This window comes from Hyalella azteca, unplaced genomic scaffold (assembly GCF_000764305.2).
Source record: "Hyalella azteca isolate HAZT.00-mixed unplaced genomic scaffold, Hazt_2.0.2 contig14064, whole genome shotgun sequence".
Lineage (NCBI taxonomy): Eukaryota > Metazoa > Arthropoda > Malacostraca > Amphipoda > Hyalellidae > Hyalella > Hyalella azteca.
The window spans coordinates 188583-206491 of record NW_025943963.1 but is presented as its reverse complement, the minus strand read 5'-3'; the positions used below and the strand labels follow the sequence as shown (position 1 = coordinate 206491).

General features: G+C 36.6%; 1 protein-coding gene across 1 annotated transcript; it reads left to right on the top strand.

The window, feature by feature from the left end:
- The first annotated feature begins 9664 nt into the window (after positions 1 to 9664).
- LOC108678350 (Bardet-Biedl syndrome 1 protein) lies at positions 9665 to 17909 on the top strand. Its single transcript, XM_018166733.2, has 6 exons — positions 9665 to 9982; positions 14828 to 14945; positions 15316 to 15471; positions 16251 to 16384; positions 16731 to 16865; positions 17494 to 17909. Exons 1-6 carry the CDS (start codon positions 9665 to 9667, stop codon positions 17659 to 17661), a joined length of 1029 nt encoding a protein of 342 aa, XP_018022222.2. The 3' UTR covers positions 17662 to 17909.

Sequence of the window (17909 nt, the reverse complement as noted above, 5' to 3'; positions counted from 1 at the left end):
TTTACTTCATAGAACATAATATGAAAGTTCACGCTGGCTCAAAATATTATATAAACTGGACAATTACAAGAGGCATAATTTATGTCGACAAAATAGGAGTGAAATAAGTAAATTATTGAAAATATATTGTTCACATACCTCAATTCATACCTTAATTCAAGCAAATTACTACAGGTCATGGATTGAACGGCGTAATCAACTATGAATCAATTTACTATGCAAATGTTCTGATGTTTCACGTTACCAAAAAGGTCAAATATCCAAAAATAAGATCAGAACCTCGCTAGGTTCTCCAACAAGGCAGGATTAAAACAGCTAGGGCCTATACTTTCAAAAAAGTTAAGAGATCGTAAGTTCATCAGCCAATCATTGACGGCCTTTCAAGCAATATTCACCAATCACAGACAAGAAAATAGAGCGTAAGTACTTACGTTCACTTAGCGAGTTTCGAAAGTATGGCCCCAGGCAATTCTACACCCAGAGCAATTTAATGGCATCCGCTGCTCACAATATTTTCCAGCATCTCAACCAGTGCCATGGTCGCTCAATGTAGCCCCTGCTGGGCAATGGAAATGAAATTATTCCTGTAACACACGGATTTTGACAGGCTTAAGAACGTTTCACATTTATGTAAGGTAGATTTTATTAATGACAAACTAAAACAACGAAGGAAAATGTAGTGTTGTTCTTTTTGTTCATAGTTTTTTGAGATGTAAAGGGTTTTTATCCGCACTCATGATGATGGTGACGATAAAAAATAAAAAATTTTGAAGTAATTGTGATCAGATATGTAAGTGTTAGAATGTTTTGTGTAATTTTAACCACGGTTTCAAGTAAATTATTAAAAAAATTAGTCGAATGGATAAAATATTATTTATACAAAATTTGAAGGTAATAATACAAGATTAAAGGTAAAAGTGAGGCCCAAACTTTCCTCTCTATCAGTTTCTTCCAGCATCAAAACTATTCCGAATTTGCATACATCAGCCGCGGAATCATTTCGCTTTCATTCCAATATCGCACTAAAGCATGTAAAGCATTACTGAACCTGAAGTGCCGCCAGAATCGCGTAGTACAGAACTGACAATCTTAAGTATAATGAAGGCCGTCTTCCTGTGCTTCTCGATTTGTTCAATTTAATTCCTATTGAAATTTGGTTAATAATAAATAAATAATGAAAAGAAACGCCCAGTCAAGATGTGCTTAGTGCTCTCGATAACACGACGATTATCATGCATTAGGCACACCATCAAATCAGCTGCAAAAGTCCTATGTGTTCGAAAAACAGGTCAAATATATAACTCAGGCCGGCATATATACCACATTAAAACTACTTATTAACAGCTGATTTCAATCTAAATTGGACTCAAACGTGATCGAAAAATATAAATCACAACGATCAATCCATTTTCATCGTCTGAGAACAAGCGCATATGCTCATATTGATTTGAAGTTCAGTTACGTATTGACGTGAAGTTCAATTAAGCTATGCTGCTGTCATAAACCTTTTATGTGCGGCTAATTTAATACAACTGACATCCAACCAATCAACTCAGTGGAGGCAACAATAAAAATATTTGGAGCAATCAACGGCTGCCCGGGACGCCTGTGATGTAGAAGCTACGATTGGAGGCGAAGTTTACTTGATTAATTTTTGTGTAAAATGAGTTCAAGATTTTGACTGAGACCCAGATTTAACAATTAGTTTGAGATCTGACGAACCCAAACAGTAAATATTTATTAGAGGTAAGCTAACTAACATCATACTTTAAAATGACAAATCATAATTTTTGTCTGAGGTTTACAAATATTTATAATTTAAATTTTGTTGTGTTGTTTTGACTTCCGAAAAAATTTCGAATTTTTCCGGCATCTTTTAATTTGCGTCCATCTACAGGTATAAATTATAAAATTGATGCGATGAAATTTATAAATGAATATAAATTTGGTGTAATTTTTAAAATATTCTTCGGAGTTTAATTTTAACCAGCGAATACTGACGAAGTACTCGAGCATTAATTCTTTCGAGTCCCATGATGTCATTTCCCTTTAGAGGGAAGCAGTTAATTGAGTATCAAACTAGTTAATCAAGTCAATTGACGTTTTGACTTTATTCACATTGTCATAGTCCTGCGCCATTGCAGCGTAATTTTGCTGGTGAATTTCCCGTTAAAATCGTTGATTTCCGAGAAATACCGGAAAATCCTAAAAATGTGTGTTATACAATGAAAGTTTTACAAGTAATATAACATATTTAAATTTCCCAATTAATGTTTATGTGTATGTGTCTAGTATCACACGCATATTGTTTTGCGACTTGATCATCACATTAAAGAGATTTGTTCAGATTTTATTAACAGGAATTCAATTGTATATTTAGAAAGAAATCTCTTCTGTTCCAAACCGTTTTATAAAACCAAAAAGGCAGCATGCCTAGACACTTAACATTAATCTCTCCTCTCTCTCTCTCTTGTGATGCCTAAATAGTGTTGCTCATGCTACATACCGGTACTGTAGTAGTAGGACTTGGATTATAAATAGTGCTGCTCATGCTACATACTATAGTAGGACTTGGATTATGCATCCACGTATGTGTTGCCAAGTTTTTCTTGTAGTATCCATCCATCAACCGAAGAGATTGCCCCCAGTCTCCTATGATCCATCCATCGATATTTCCACGGAGTACTGAGGCGAAATCACCCAACCCGCCTAAAAGCCACTGATAAAATTTAATGGTGATTTATTGCAGTAATCCCAGCAATAAACACAAAAAAGCCTTCAATTTTTTCCGGAAGAAAAGTTTTACAAGTTTAAAAGTTGGAGCCTAATTTGTGTCAAAATTTTATACTAGTTTAAATACGGTTTAAATCATAGCAGTGGATGTTTTTAATTCTGTCGATGCTGGAATAATTAATAACAGACTCACATCAGTCAAAGATATTCTACCGAGTGCCTTTTAACATCATTTCACAAATATATTTAAATTAATTAATGATATGCATTATTAAAAAATTTGGTATTTTTTTCCTTTAAAAAATAACCGTAATTTAATACTCTTTTATTTTCCTCGTATTCATTTCTACGTTAGATTTGATTTGAGATTTGAGAGTTTTTTGTTTGTGTTTTGCATTAAAGGAGCGCAGCTCTATGCAGAAATTTCGAAAACTATAGATAGATGTCTTATTAATTTTTCTGGGCAATGGAAAAACTTGATACGCGTGTACAATAATTTTGTTCAATAGTACAGTCAGTTATTTTGGTGATTATGGAGCTTCAATGGCGTAATAGAGTTATAATGGAACTATTGAGCTTCGATGGTGTGAATCGTCAGATTTTGAAATGGTACGTAAGAAAATTCATTTCTGGAAGGAAATTCACACGTAATGGTACATTTTTTCCTTTCTTTTGTTCTGTAAAAAAACTGCGTTGCTCCGTAGTGTGTAAAAATGACGTACGACAAAAGTATGCTAACTAAACATATATTATGTACGCCTTTGAAAAGAACCCATGCTGTTTTGAGTTGCAAAAAAAATCCATTCGAAATTTATATGAATATGTCACTTGGTTTCATATCTTTCCCTACGGCCAATTAGGGCATATAACAATGACATAAAATTAAACAAATGACCACCAGATATCTAATTTATGTTAATAATATATTTAGAGACTTTTGAAATTTTGTTTACACTCGTAGGCACTGTTTAAGCAGTTTAAATCATCATTGCTAGGAAAATATACTTTACATTTTGTTTAATTGTTACTATTCAATGTTAGCCGTAACTAAATTTAACATTAGTTTGAACTTAGGTGTTAACTTAATATGTTAAATCAACATGAAAGTCTTAATTTTACATAATTTAGCTTCATAGTTGAAAACAACCAACTATACAAGCCTGAAAATTTCCAGGAGCCTCAAAGATTTGTGAAAATTTAAAAGTGCTAAAAGTTCATTTCCTCAGAAGTTGTGAGTAAAAACTGAAATTTGTTTTTCTACACACTTGCGCTGCAATAAACAATTTTATTTTTAAATCAGTCTTTGAAAAAAAAATCAATAGCCTTTTTCAGGTTAGATTTTACTCATGTTTGAATTAGCAATTATCGCAATTATTACGAGCCCGCATACTGGAATTGAACGATTTTGGCGCACAATCATCTAAGTTACATCAATATTTAATAGGGTCGTGGAGACAGTTTGAATCGAGTATATTATATTACAAGTGTATTTATCATAAAAACGTATTGCTGCAACATTACATTAGACAATACAGTTTTTTTACTCTGTATTTGCTTACTAACTCTTATTACAACGATGCTATCAAATTTTACAAAGAAAATGCCGAAATATCGATATAGAAATATGAAGATAAAAAAATCTCTCTCTATTTACCCATTTTTCAATTTTGGAATATTTCATATGTTTGGGAATTTAATTTTATCGTCTTAAAATTAAAATCATGTTAAATTTCTTTGATGTTACTATTCAATGTTACCCCCTAATTTAGTTTTATGTTCAACATTAATTTCAGCTTAGGTGTTAATTTAACATGTTAAATCAACATGAGGGTATTAATTTTACATAATTTAGCTTCATTGTTAAACATATTTTGGGAATTCATATTTGGGAATTCATCATATATTTGGGAATATAATTTTATCATCTTGGAATTTGACACATTATATATAGCAAATCAGAAAATGGTGATTTGGACGCATTGGAAATCATTTGCTTCAAATATCCCTGGCATCGCGTTGGGTGTTGAGTGGTCGCTCTAACCGACTAATATATCTGTATGACTAATATATCCGTATACCCCATTCATTGATCTGCCTTTCACGCTCAGCGGCTACGCTGATGTCCGTAGCTCAGTCACGTTATCGGCAATTTAATACATATTCTCTGCAATACCTCCCCATAAGTTACTATATGTTGTTTTATTCTTCTATGCTGTATACCTATGCACAGAATCTTCTTAAAATGAGGGAGCGATGATAAAATAATTTGCTTATGATGATTTTAATTAGAAATGCAAAAAGATAATACGAAGAAGCAGATTTTAAGTTTCGTCTTTGGAAAATACTGGGGGTTATTCAAGTGCGTATGTAGAATTTTTTATCCTAACGAAATCTTCATGCAAACCGACACAATTCTACTATTGGTGCAATTTCACCAAAGGTGATAATTGAACGGAATAAGTACGCACCTATTTTTATAGTATTTGGGTAGTAACATTATTCGGGTAACAGTAACATTATTCGGGTAGTAACATTATTCAGGCAGTAACATTATTCGGGTAGTAACTTTATTCAGGTAGTAACATTATTCGTGTAGTAACATTATTCAGGTAGTAACATTATTCGGGTAGTAACATTATTCAGGTAGTAACATTATTCAGGTAGTAACATTATTCGGGTAGTAACATTATTCAGGTAATAACATTATTCGGGTAGTGACATTATTGGGATAAGACATAGGATAATTAGTGATACACTTTTTCACGCACAGCACGAGCCACAGAGGCATGCATTGCACTGATAGCCTGATCAGACTGGGCCAGGACGACTCACATAGAAGCAAAAAGGCATGGCTACTTGGACAATCACCCTCTCATTTCTCTGCATGTGTAGCCAAAAATTTTAGACTTTATAACTTGATTGATGATTTCTCTTCCTGATATGAACATTATTGTAAAGTAATGTTCTTCATTGCGTGATGGGAAGCTCAGAGAGAACAGTTGGCTTCTGGAAGATCAAGAAGTTTATGATAATATAGCATATATATTATTTAAGAAACTCGGCTATCTATGTCATTACAAGTGTTACTATATCGAATTTCTTGATCACATTTCCGAATTTAGTCGATGATCGTGTGTGGCTTGACGGTTACAAGGGCATTTGATTGCTTTAATAGCAAATAAAAATGGAATTTAAAAACAAAAATATGGCACAAAAATCCACATTATTTCTAAGTATCCCTAAAGGAAAACGTTTCGGAGTCGAGCTACGTCAGCTCGACAATCCTAGAAAGTAAATACATCAGCTAGTAATCCGAAATGTAAAATTCACAGTCAGACTGGATTAAAAACTGAATTTATTTACTTCTTGGAATTGTCGACTGACAATGAAGTTGAACTCCGAAACGTTTTCCTTAATAAAGATATAATAAATATCTTCTTGTGTTTGTTTTTGAATTCCATGTCGGTAACACCGATTGACGCAGGATCTCAAACCACACACAGTATACGTACACATCTACATCTCTCTTATGATGGCTTTTTAGCTTTCTGTGTGCTTGAATCACCGGTGCCATAGCCATGATTTTTGACAAGGATGAATGGGTTTGATTACTAAAAAAATTTACCTCAGTACTCACTGCAATGAGTGAGAGAGAGCGCATTATCTCGTCGACGAAAACAGACAGACGGGCATGACGAGCAAAATAGCGCTTTTTTCCATAAATGAGAAAATGCGCTACAAGCAATGTTAAATCATTAAATCCATGAGTTATACCTAACTAAATCCATTAGGGGAATAACTTATAATACTTTTAGGTTTTACACGTAAAATATTTCGGCTTCTCGTCTCTCACCGTAATATGGTCTAATGGTGTAAATTAGCACTTGTCGGATTACGCTGATTTATAGCTGATGATGAGGGGAATGTCCGACACGCTAATTGTTAGCTTCTTGTGCGATGCTTGATGGCTGATCAATTCTGACATTTAGGGTCGATGGAAGAGGGCAGGCTCAGGGTTACGGTATAATTCTATTGTTCTTAGGGCACATGATTCATTCAACACCGAAAGTCATGATTTAATGAGAAATGAAGTCAAAATTAATGAATCACCAAAAAACGAATGAATTATTTGTTTGAGAATCGTCAAAATTACTAACTATTACATAGGGGGATTTATTTTATGGCTGTTTGGCATGGAGAGATAGCATAACGGAACCGTGAGTTATAAGGGATTACTTTATTTAGGATTCAAACAGCATAAACTGGGTCACCATTAGCCAAGTATTGTTGAAGACAATTCAATAAGTAAGAAAACTAGCTCTCAGTGACCCTAGACATTTGACCAATGATCGTGAATAGAGGACGAATAAAAATAATAAATCTAATATATAATAATTAACAAACTTCAAATGCAAAATATGAACGTATAAAACGTGTGTTTCCTTAGCTCTTTTCACCTTGACATTATTTCGGGGTCTAGTTTCGGAGCCCTTCTCTGTGGTGGACCACGAAACAATAATGGCTAAAACCCTTTTATACGCGAGGTCACTTCGTTGGCGATTCAAAACCCTAAACAATAAATTGCATAAGTTCTATTGCTATCACTTACAGTATAAACCTTTGAAGCAATCTGTTTTCCTGCTTCAAGCTCGTTTGTCGTTTCTGCTCCATTTTCCCGTCAAGGGAAACGTATTTGATCTCTGGCTGCAGTGACTCCTGAATTAAGAATGGGGTTTTGAGAAAATTTCAAATGAAATCAATAAATTCTAAATGCGGGAAGAAGTTACAAGCAAAATTCTTAGCTATAATTTATTAATTAATTTACAATTCATTGAAGTATTAGTTATTCACGAGCCGAGGGGAACATAATAACACTCAGGGCACTGAAAACGTCCGCTTTTGAGGTTAGTGACCCCAGTATGTACTGAAAGATAAAACATAGCGAAAACTCCTGTAATTTGAGTAGAATAGGGTAGGGTTAAATAATGAATTTTAAATGACTTTCACTGATTTATTATTGTTATTATTACTTTCATAATTATTAATATTATCATCTTCATTATTATTATTTCCTATATAATTATACCGGTATTTATCATTTTTATTATCATTATTATTGGAATTATAGAGTTAATTCTGTCTTTAAAACGAAATAGATAATGAATTAACGAACGACGATTCTAAAATTTGACTAGTCATGGAATTACAATTACAACATCTTTATAATATACTTTGTTGTAAGTGGACCCAAAGATCAGTCAAAAAATCATTGACCGTACACGCCAGTCATTTACAAGTCTCCTGAACGTTTTGGTGTAGGATACATGTTTTTAGAAGTGGATTTAATATTTTATTTTCAATTTGAAAGCCGAAAACTTGATCCTCAAAAAATTTCTTTTAAGATCCTCAATCAAACATCACCCACACGTATCCTTTCATGATCCTTCAAGTACATGTACATTATCCCGTCATGTACATAACATATTTCGTCCTTAGTATCATTATTTCCTTAGTACATTATCTCGCCATGAACATAACTAATATATTTCGCCCTTAGTAACATTATTTCCTTAGTACATTATCTCGCCATGAACATAACTAATTTATTTCGCCCTTAGTAACATTATTTCCTTAGTACANGATAGTGCTTAATATTAGAATAGAAGTGTTGGAACTGAAGAAATAGGCTCATGGCCTGTTGCTGCATATTTTCATAAAATATCATGTTCATGAATAGAATATTATCATGGTGTATTGTTGATAAAAGTGATAGGTAAAATATATATATATTGTATGTTGAAATGAGTAGATTAATTCTTGGAGAATAGCAAGTCAATATAAATTTTCAATTTTCTCTCAAGTCATGGCGGAAAATGACCATGGTGCTGGAAGATCTTCGGTGACCTATGAATATAGAATTATTGTATCTTTTTCTATGGAAGATAAGCCTCCAGATATCGGAGAAATTGCTCATCAAAAAGGTCAATTTTGTCATAAATTTAGCATGATATGCATGGAGGTGCAGTAATAAAATTTTAGAAAATACTTTCTGGCACATATGGGTGGCTAATAAGAGCCAGAATTAAAAATTTTCTGTTCATTGTGCAACGTCATTATGACATCATGCAGCAAAATGGACCAATCACCAGCCTCCATCTAGTTTTCGAATGATATTCGAGCAAAATTCAAGAATGTTGGACCGTGTGCAGAATATTCAGCAAGATTTGAATATATTCTCACGTTGTAAGGCAATTATTGATCGGAATAACCCGATTTGGTCCCAAATTTGGCATACTTTACATACAGGTGCGGTAGGTAAATATCAGAAATTCTGTTCGCGTATTGAAAGGTATGGATAGAGCGGTGGGTGGAATGCTTTTTGCTTCGAGTGATGACGTAATTGTGACGTCAAATGTCTTAATGGACCAATGGCAAGTCTTCATCAAGGAATCTGAAGAATATTCAGGCGCAATCGAAAGATATTCAACCAGTCCGAAGTATATATTCACAGAGATCTCACTGGATTAAATGACCTTTTTATTTATTTGTTTTTCCTATTAGTCGTTGTGGCGCGAGACTCAACTCTATCGAGTGCGAAAAATTCAACGAGATTTGAATATATTCTCATGTTGTAAGGCAATTATTGATCGGAATGACCCAATTTGGTCTTATATTTGGAATACTTTACATATGGGAGCAGTAGTTAAATTTCAGAAATTCTGTTCGCGTATTGAAGGGTATGGATAGAACAGTGGTTGGAATGCTTTTTGTTTCGAGTGATGACGTCATTGTGACGTGAAATGTCTTAATGGACCAATGGCAAGTCTTCATCAAGAGATCTGAAGAATATTCAGGCACAATTGAAATATATTCAACCAATCCGAAGTATATTCACAGAGATCTCACTGGATCATATGACCTTTCAATTATAATGTCTCCTTCCCTCCGTTCTCCCTGCCCCTCCTGCCCTTCCTTCCCTCCTGCTCTCCTTCCCTCCTTCCACACTGCCCCTCCTTCTCTCCTGCCCTCCTTCCCTCCTGCCTCTAGTGTCCTACTGCTCTCCTGCCCCTCCTTCCCTTCTGCCCTCCTGTTCCTCCTGCCCCTCCTGCCCTCCTTCCCCCCTGCTCTCCTTCCCTCCGTCCTCCCTGCCCCTCCTGCCCTTCCTGCCCTCCTTCCCTCCTGCCTCACTGCCCCTCCTCCTCTCCTGCCCTCCTGGACCTCCTTCCCTCCTGCCCTCCTACTNGGTCTAGTGTGGTCCATTTTTAAGTCTGGACGGTGAGTTAGTGAAACGTAGTTTGGACAACTGATCCTGTATAACACTAGTACGACTGAGTCAGTACCATTGAATCGAAATGGCTGTCTTTACAACTGAACTCCATTGATGAATCGTGAATATTGCCGAATGGCCTGCAATCCCAAGTATGCTGCTCTGTGCCAAGAATTTAAGTCGATCGTGAACCGTAATCACTTTTTAAATAACGCATCTTCTGCGTCACAAAAATCTGAATTACAATGGCTCTTGGCCGATATTATTGGTATCCTGTGAAAAAGTTTTACGACGTAGAGTGATGCAGCGCGACACGTTCCTCTACTTTAGTAATGTAGATTAATGGCTACACTCGAGAGTAGACCTGTCTCTTATACACATCTAGATGTGTATAAGAGACAGTGTCACTATTTGATCAATGTGACCCATATTTTTTACCGAGTGCTACAGTGTTAGCGGACGTTTCTTTATGGCTGTAATGACGCCATGTGAGGCTGTTCGGGCGGTCATTTCAGTTATTGCTCGTCCCGAGTAACTTGGCTACGAGTACACTTTTTATGTCAGTAACAAAAACAACATTGTTTGAGTTAATGTAATAGAAATTAGATATTTGCAATGAAAATAATTGATTTTTTACAAAGTGTAACTAGAATTTTTAGTGTAGTCAGAACTGCTTAGGTTTTTGCAATGGAAACAAATGATTTTTTACAAATTATATCTGGAATTGATAGTGTCATCAGAATTGGTTATCGTGCAAACACCGAAATTGTATGTTTACATTACATGTATATGTGAGCTCGTATGAAAATTGAACTCGGCTGAGTTTCCTGGGTGAATGCAACAATTGTTTATTAAAAGAGGTTAATTGAGGAAGAAATTGAAGATGTCATTTACGAATAAGACGCATAATGTCAATAGGCCACGAGCCATCAACAGGGATCAACCTATGTATCCTTTGTATGTAACTTGGATTGAGTAACTATAAAACTAGTTTTGAGTACAATTGAGTTGAAAACAAGACTGGTTTCTAGTTGACTGAGACCCAGGGGGAGGGTGAAGTGTTTGATGTTGTTGTTTATAGTGAAATTATGAACGAAGGCAGTCGCATATATACACGCAGTCATCTAAACGCAGTATTTGACGCTGAGTCAATGTTGATGTTGCTTCTAATGGAAGCACTTCGTGCCTTAGACATGGTGGGATGTAAGATGGTTAGTTTATGTATATTGATATTAAGATATGGGGGTGATTAGGATTTTCTGGTTTCTAGTTGACTGGGAACCGGGAGGGGTGAAGTGTTTGATAATAATTGGCTCTCATGAGACCCACGGTCTGCCCAGCTTACTCTGGTCTCACGGTCTTCTTTAATCGATGCCCGCGGTCTGCCATCGATCTCTTATTCGACCTTTGAGGCTTAACAACAAAAATCAATAATACGCAGCCGTGACGGAAAACGTTTCATGGCGTCGAGCGTTGCTCTGCAGGCAAATGACGTCGAAAATACGTTGATTACGAGTTGATTTCGTTGAAATAACGTTGATTACGTGTTGATTATGTTAGAATAACGTTGATTAAGTGTTGATTGGACTTAAAAAAAGTTGATTAGGTGTTAATTTCTTTAAAATAGCTTTGATTATACGAGGTGATTTAGTTAAAACCATGTTTACAAGTTGATTTCCTTGAAACCTTTCCATCAACGTTGTTTCAAAGTCCGTTGTTTGTGGTACTGGTGGATTGATGTGTGCTATACACTTGCATCTCAGCATGGTATAACGTTTACTTGCAATGCACGTACCGGTATTCAATATTTGTCATACCACCTAACCATTTGATTATTTCTCCGCTGCCTACTTACGTTCACAGTAAGCCTTACACATGGAAAAAATACGCTTATCCGTTACTAAAGTTTTCCATCACGCTATCATGTGATATTACTACGTCGTCAAAGATCGAGTAATTAGTTAAATAATTTGAAAACTCGTGCCCATCTAAATATAGGAATTAAGCAGTTGTTTACTATGATGTACAAAGCTTAGTTCCGTGAGGCACACATCGTTTGTCAGCATCGTTAGCGATGTAAGGGTAGCTTCCCTCACCACGGCACAAATGCACAATGCTGATGATTCTCGTGCTCTTGTTGGTAATGGTTTGCTTGCCTCCATCTTGTCTCTCTTAAGTGCATTAACTAGCTACACCCTGTGGTACTCTAAATATTTCGTTCGTATTAACTTGGTACATGTTTCAGACGTAACAGTCCCAGGCCACGGTACGGCACGGCATCTCAGTATATTTAACACTGTTCGTTAGTGTAACGAACCAACGTTATAACCAACTCTCTATATAACCAACTTGGTTCGTTATATATAACCAACTGTGTTATCACTGTACTTTGTCTGTGGTCATTTCACTTCGTAGGCCACCTTTTTTTGCTGCGTTTTGACACCTATTTTTTTAGGTTGTAGTTTTGTCTGCTTTTATTATGACACTGTATGCGCGTGTCGTTATGTTATATAAGTTTTATTTTAAGCATTCTTTTACTAATGTTATAATGCCCTTAGGATTCCTTTTCGTGGAGTACGTTTCTACTTTATTTCATTCTTCATCATTCTTACCTCTTTCTGCGCTATTTCCTTTTCCGCTGTATTTTTACATTTTCCTTACTTATCCTATCGGTATTTCCTCGGTCATATTTTCGGGTTTCCCTCTGTGGGCTGATCGGCTCGCCCATTTTGCGCAATGCAAATGTGCTAAGTCTATTCGTAGGCGAAGCCTAATGGATTTTCGCTAATGGAAGTTGCTGCTGCTGATATACAACGCGGAACCTTGGGTGTAGCGGACGGTTTGCGTGGCTTATCCGCGTTTTGCGCGTGTATGCCATCGACGTACTGAGGACTTAAAGTGCTTACATTCAGCTTATCTTGATATTACTTCTCCTCTCGCTCAAGATAATCTGTCTGAATAAAACTTGCCTCGTTCGTTTTCTGCAAAGAATTTTAGTCTTTTGCTTAGGGTTTCGATTTCGCTTGAATTTTTTTTGTATCCATTTACTTTCATCTGTTGCTTCAACTTCTCACTGCGATTCTACTTATGTTGTGTAATTTTACTAGGATAAAAATTTCATAAATCAAACCCTGCAATATCACACCGCTCTGTAACTGCTCTGTATACGTCATCGTTAGCGATAAAGGATGACCAACCCTATAGTGTTTTTTTACCTTGGTTGCGTATAGCGTCTTTTTTTGCGTGGCTTATAGAGGATGACTTGGGAACCTTCCCTGCATATATTATTCCCTTAAATATATACATTATATAGGCTAGGCTGCGTGACCCTTAATAACCTGTTTCTGAATTTATCCTGCAGTGATAAGTGATTAGCAGGTGCCAATTAGGCGGGATAGTGAACACTAGTTTCAGAGAGTGTCTATTCACCAATACAACTATATTGCATGTAACCATTTGCAAAAAACTTTGTTTGGAATGCGTGATATGCAGTTTAGACATAAATGTGTGACCTCTTGAATGATTAATGATCAAGATAGCTGGTGCTACACGCTAAAGACTATCAAGGTGTGTTGCAATCAGTGCCTGCACGCCAGCGGAAGGTCTGTCAGAAAATATTCAGTGGCTCCGGAAAAACGGGCTGCCAGATTCGTTGGGTTGCTGCCGCTAAGAGTTAGGACGTCAGTTTCCCTTTTGGGGGTTGAAAGCGAGGGGAGCGAAGGTTGTTAAGCCACATTGTACCAAATTACAATCCAGTCTCTTCCCCTCGGCGGCCAATTTCAGAGTAAAACTGCCATGTCACCCTGCGTTATACTGTTACGTGTTACATGCTCCGTCCCCTGTAACTTATATTAGATTATCGAGCGTTAAACTGCCTTGTCATTTTGTGTTATACCGTAGCTTGTTACGGCTTGGATTGTCATGGTTTTATTGCTTTAAAAATCTAATGAGAGATTTTATCCCAAATCTGATTAAATGTAAAGAGTGAGGACTTCTGATGCAGCCCAGATATAGCTGATGGAATCTGGGGTTAGGTTAGGTGTGCCAAGTTCTTTTTTTTAGAGCAGGGCCGACCCGATAAGACAACCTGAGGTTGGGTTTAGGACTGCAAAGGAATTTTCCTTGCAAGGATGACCATGCTGTTAAACATGGTTGTGTCAACATCAACAAACTATCGGGGGGATACTATGGTTAGGTTAGGGACTACAGGTTGTTGTTTATAGTGAAATTATGTACAAACGCAGTCGTGTAGATACACGCAGTATCTGACGCTGAGTCACTGTTGATGTTGGTTATAATGAAAGCGCATGTTGCGGTATGCATCGTGGGATGTGGTTTATTGAAATTGATATTAAGATAGGGGGGGTTGAAAGTGATTATCTGGTTTTTATGATTGTATCTGAAATTGTTAGGCGAAAATAGCCTGCATGCCGAATTTCAGATCTCTAGAACAATCAAAAGTGGGCTAATTTTCGTTGTCAATGTTAACAACAAACAAACAAACAAACAAACAAATAAACAAACAAACAAACAAACGCGAAGCTAAGCTAAGAAAAACGTGTTAAAAACGTGTTAAAAACGTTTTAAAAATGCGCTAAAACGGCGCTATTGTGCTCGTCATGTCCGTCCGTGACTTCACGTCACGGACGGACGAGAAAATGCGCTCTCTTCAAGGTAGTTCAAGAACAACTACTTAAATTAAGCGTTGTTAGTTAACCTTGCATGTTTAGTTGAAGTTCCGAATTTATCTATATAACATCAACACACAGATGACGTATTGCTAATAAGAATGATGGACATTTGCTAATGTTTTTTTCCTGCATGCAGGTGCTAATTTTCAAAGACAAATATGTTGTGGACACCATTCACATGGAAGCCCCGGTGTCAGCCATGCTTTTCGGGCGTTTTGGTCGAGAAGACAACACTTTTATCTTGGTCATGAAAGGTAACTAACGCCACAACATTTTTTTACAATCTTTCTGCTTAACTTTATCCACTGGTGGCCCAGTGGTTAAAGTTCAGAGTACCAAGATTGGAGCAGAGAGGTGCGGGTTCGATCCCAGCTCTGTGCGCCAGTTTCTGGTCAGAATCGGCGAGGAGGCCGGGGGGTTAAGCATAGCAGAATTGTAGCAGTGAGTTGCGAGTTCAAACCCGCACCAAGCTGTGGATGTTCTGCAATGTTAAGAATCGGCGACAGGCCTACGGCCTAATAAACGCTGAAACTGTTATATTATTATTATTATTATATTATAAAAAATTCGCTGAGAAAATATTTTTAGGTTCTAATTTATAGGGGTTTTCTGCACGGTTTACAGGGGGAGGCTTGCACATCAAAATCTTAAGGAGAAAAGCCCGCTTCGCCGCCGATGATTCTTCAGGTTTAGGCCCCGCCGCGGCCACGCGCCTTAATGTGCCTAAGAAAACAAAACTTTTCGTCGATCAAACCATGAGAGAACGAGAAAATTCCATCCGTGAGTGGGACAGCTTTTTGTATAATTGTAATATTAGTAATATTCTAATCTTAATCATTACAAAATATCGTCTTCATCTTCTGGCAAGACCATTGATGTTTAGTTCATTACCCTGTTCTTCATTGAAATTTTTGAGTCTCTGCTCATAGCTTAATTGAACGGATCAATGGAAGCGGATTTTTCCGTGTATTTTTCAGAAGCTGAAGAAAATAAAAATCAATTTAGTTAACGACGGTGGAGATGACCCACGTAATATAAATCAATATAAAATAGCAGTGTGGTGGCATGAATGAAATCGCATAGACGTTGCGTTGTGGACGGTAATAAATATTTTATGTATAAATTATGAATAGAATGAAAAGACGCTTTTATTGAAGTTATTACTTAATTGTCAATTACTATTTAAATGTAAAAAATTATAAACTGCTATCATAAAGCTGCGTCAATCTTAGAAAATTTTATGCAGGTTTCGATATATATAGAGGGCAGCAAAATATAAAATCTAACATCAAGAAAAAATATGATGCACCTCTCAGCTGTTGTCATTATATTGGTTATATAGTTAGTGAATTTGATATTTATGGATAAAGTTCGTATTTGACAATAATTCATATAATACATTAAAAATTATACGATGATTATTAATTTTTACGTACAAAATTGTATACAGAGCGACTAAGAAATTTTCACATGAACGTAATAATAAGGCGATGGATAATTTAGTGTATCCGTAAGACTGTAAAGTTATATCATTACTTGAACTTCATTAACTTGAGCAGAAATGCACCGCGTGTTCCAGCACGACCTGTACAAGCTGCGCCTGAACACAGCCCGACAGTATGTGCGGGCGCTTGAGACATCCAGCAACCCTGTCTCCATTACACAGACCGAGCCTCTCAAGCTGTCAGCTCAGGTGGGTTCAATTCTAACACGAAATAGAAATTACCTTGCGGCTTAAGTAGCAGCGTCTGACACCTGCACCTCAAATAATGGAAGAAAATGTCGATTTTGGCTGGGGCCATAGCTGAAAACGCTATGGCTTTAGCTAAAGAGCCATAGCTAACGCTGGTGCTTCAGCCGGTAAACGTCGATTTTCGAAAAAGAGATGTCTGAAAACGACCATTTGATTTTGTATCATTGCAATCAAGAAGAGAAAAACTAATGTTGGAAAAATTCATGGTGATTTTTGTGCTGTTTTCTTTGCTTTTGAATTCTTGATCAACTTGGGATTTAAGCAATCAAGTGTTCTTAATTCGAAGGTTCTTGGGTTGGGACCAACCTTCAAGATCAAGGTGGAACTTCAGAACACTTCAGCGAGCTCCCCGTCACTGGGCTTGATGGTCGTCTTCCATGCAGACCATCACGTGTACAACGTGCAGAACTCCGTCATACAGGTGATGAATGCAACCTTGCATATCACTTAGTAGTTATAACAGACTAGATAAAGCTATGGAAAAATATATGTTCAGATTTGAAATGCCTAGCTCCTTATCGAACCCGGTGGAAGTCTAGTAGCTACTTCAAACTATCGCCAGTCATGAAAAGATCCGATCAAATGATACGAGTTTAGATCTATGAACAAGGCACGAAAAGGAAAAGAATCGGCGACAGGCCACATCAGGCCTACATTTCAGCGCCGACATCATTATGTTATGTTAATACCATCTTGATTAGTCGTGCGCCATCAATTTTCGAATAACCTTTTGTAGTTTGTTTGAAACGTAACTACCATTTGCAAGTGCATGGCACATGTACCAAGGGGCTAAGCCGACCATGATTTGTGATCATATATATAAGTTGATAAAATCATGAATAATGTATGATTATAAATTTTAACTTATTTATTTTTGCGTCCTTAAATATGTTACATAGATTGCTGAACAATATCATATTTGATTTTATGGAATAAGATAACTCATTTACGAGAATTGCGTATTTCATTCAAACCCAGCAGCTGTCAATGACGGTGTTAATAAACGTTGTGTTAGAGTAATTAATTAAAGGTATATTTTATTGTTTTAGGTGCCAATGTTGGTGCCGGGAGTGGCGCACGTGGTCGAGACGTTAGTAAACAATGTGTCGGAGCTTGGTGTTGCCGACACAGTCAAGGTGCTCGTAGTGAAGGAGAACTCTACACGACCAGTGCTAACTGCGCTCATAAGCATGCCTGTGGCCGACACGGTGTCTTGAAGTACTAATATTTTTGCTGCTTCTATTTTTTATCTGGATCAATGCTGCTGTGTTGCAAGCGAGATGACAAGTCACAAATATATGTTAACTTTTAAATTCAATGGATACTCTACTTTCCTGATCTACTGAAAATCCCTGAAGCTCCGTTGACCTTGTGTAAATTCTACTATTGTAGTACACCTTGCATTGTCTTGACTAAATATCGCGAGATAAACATCAAAGTATATTACTAAATGATTAAAATTTTG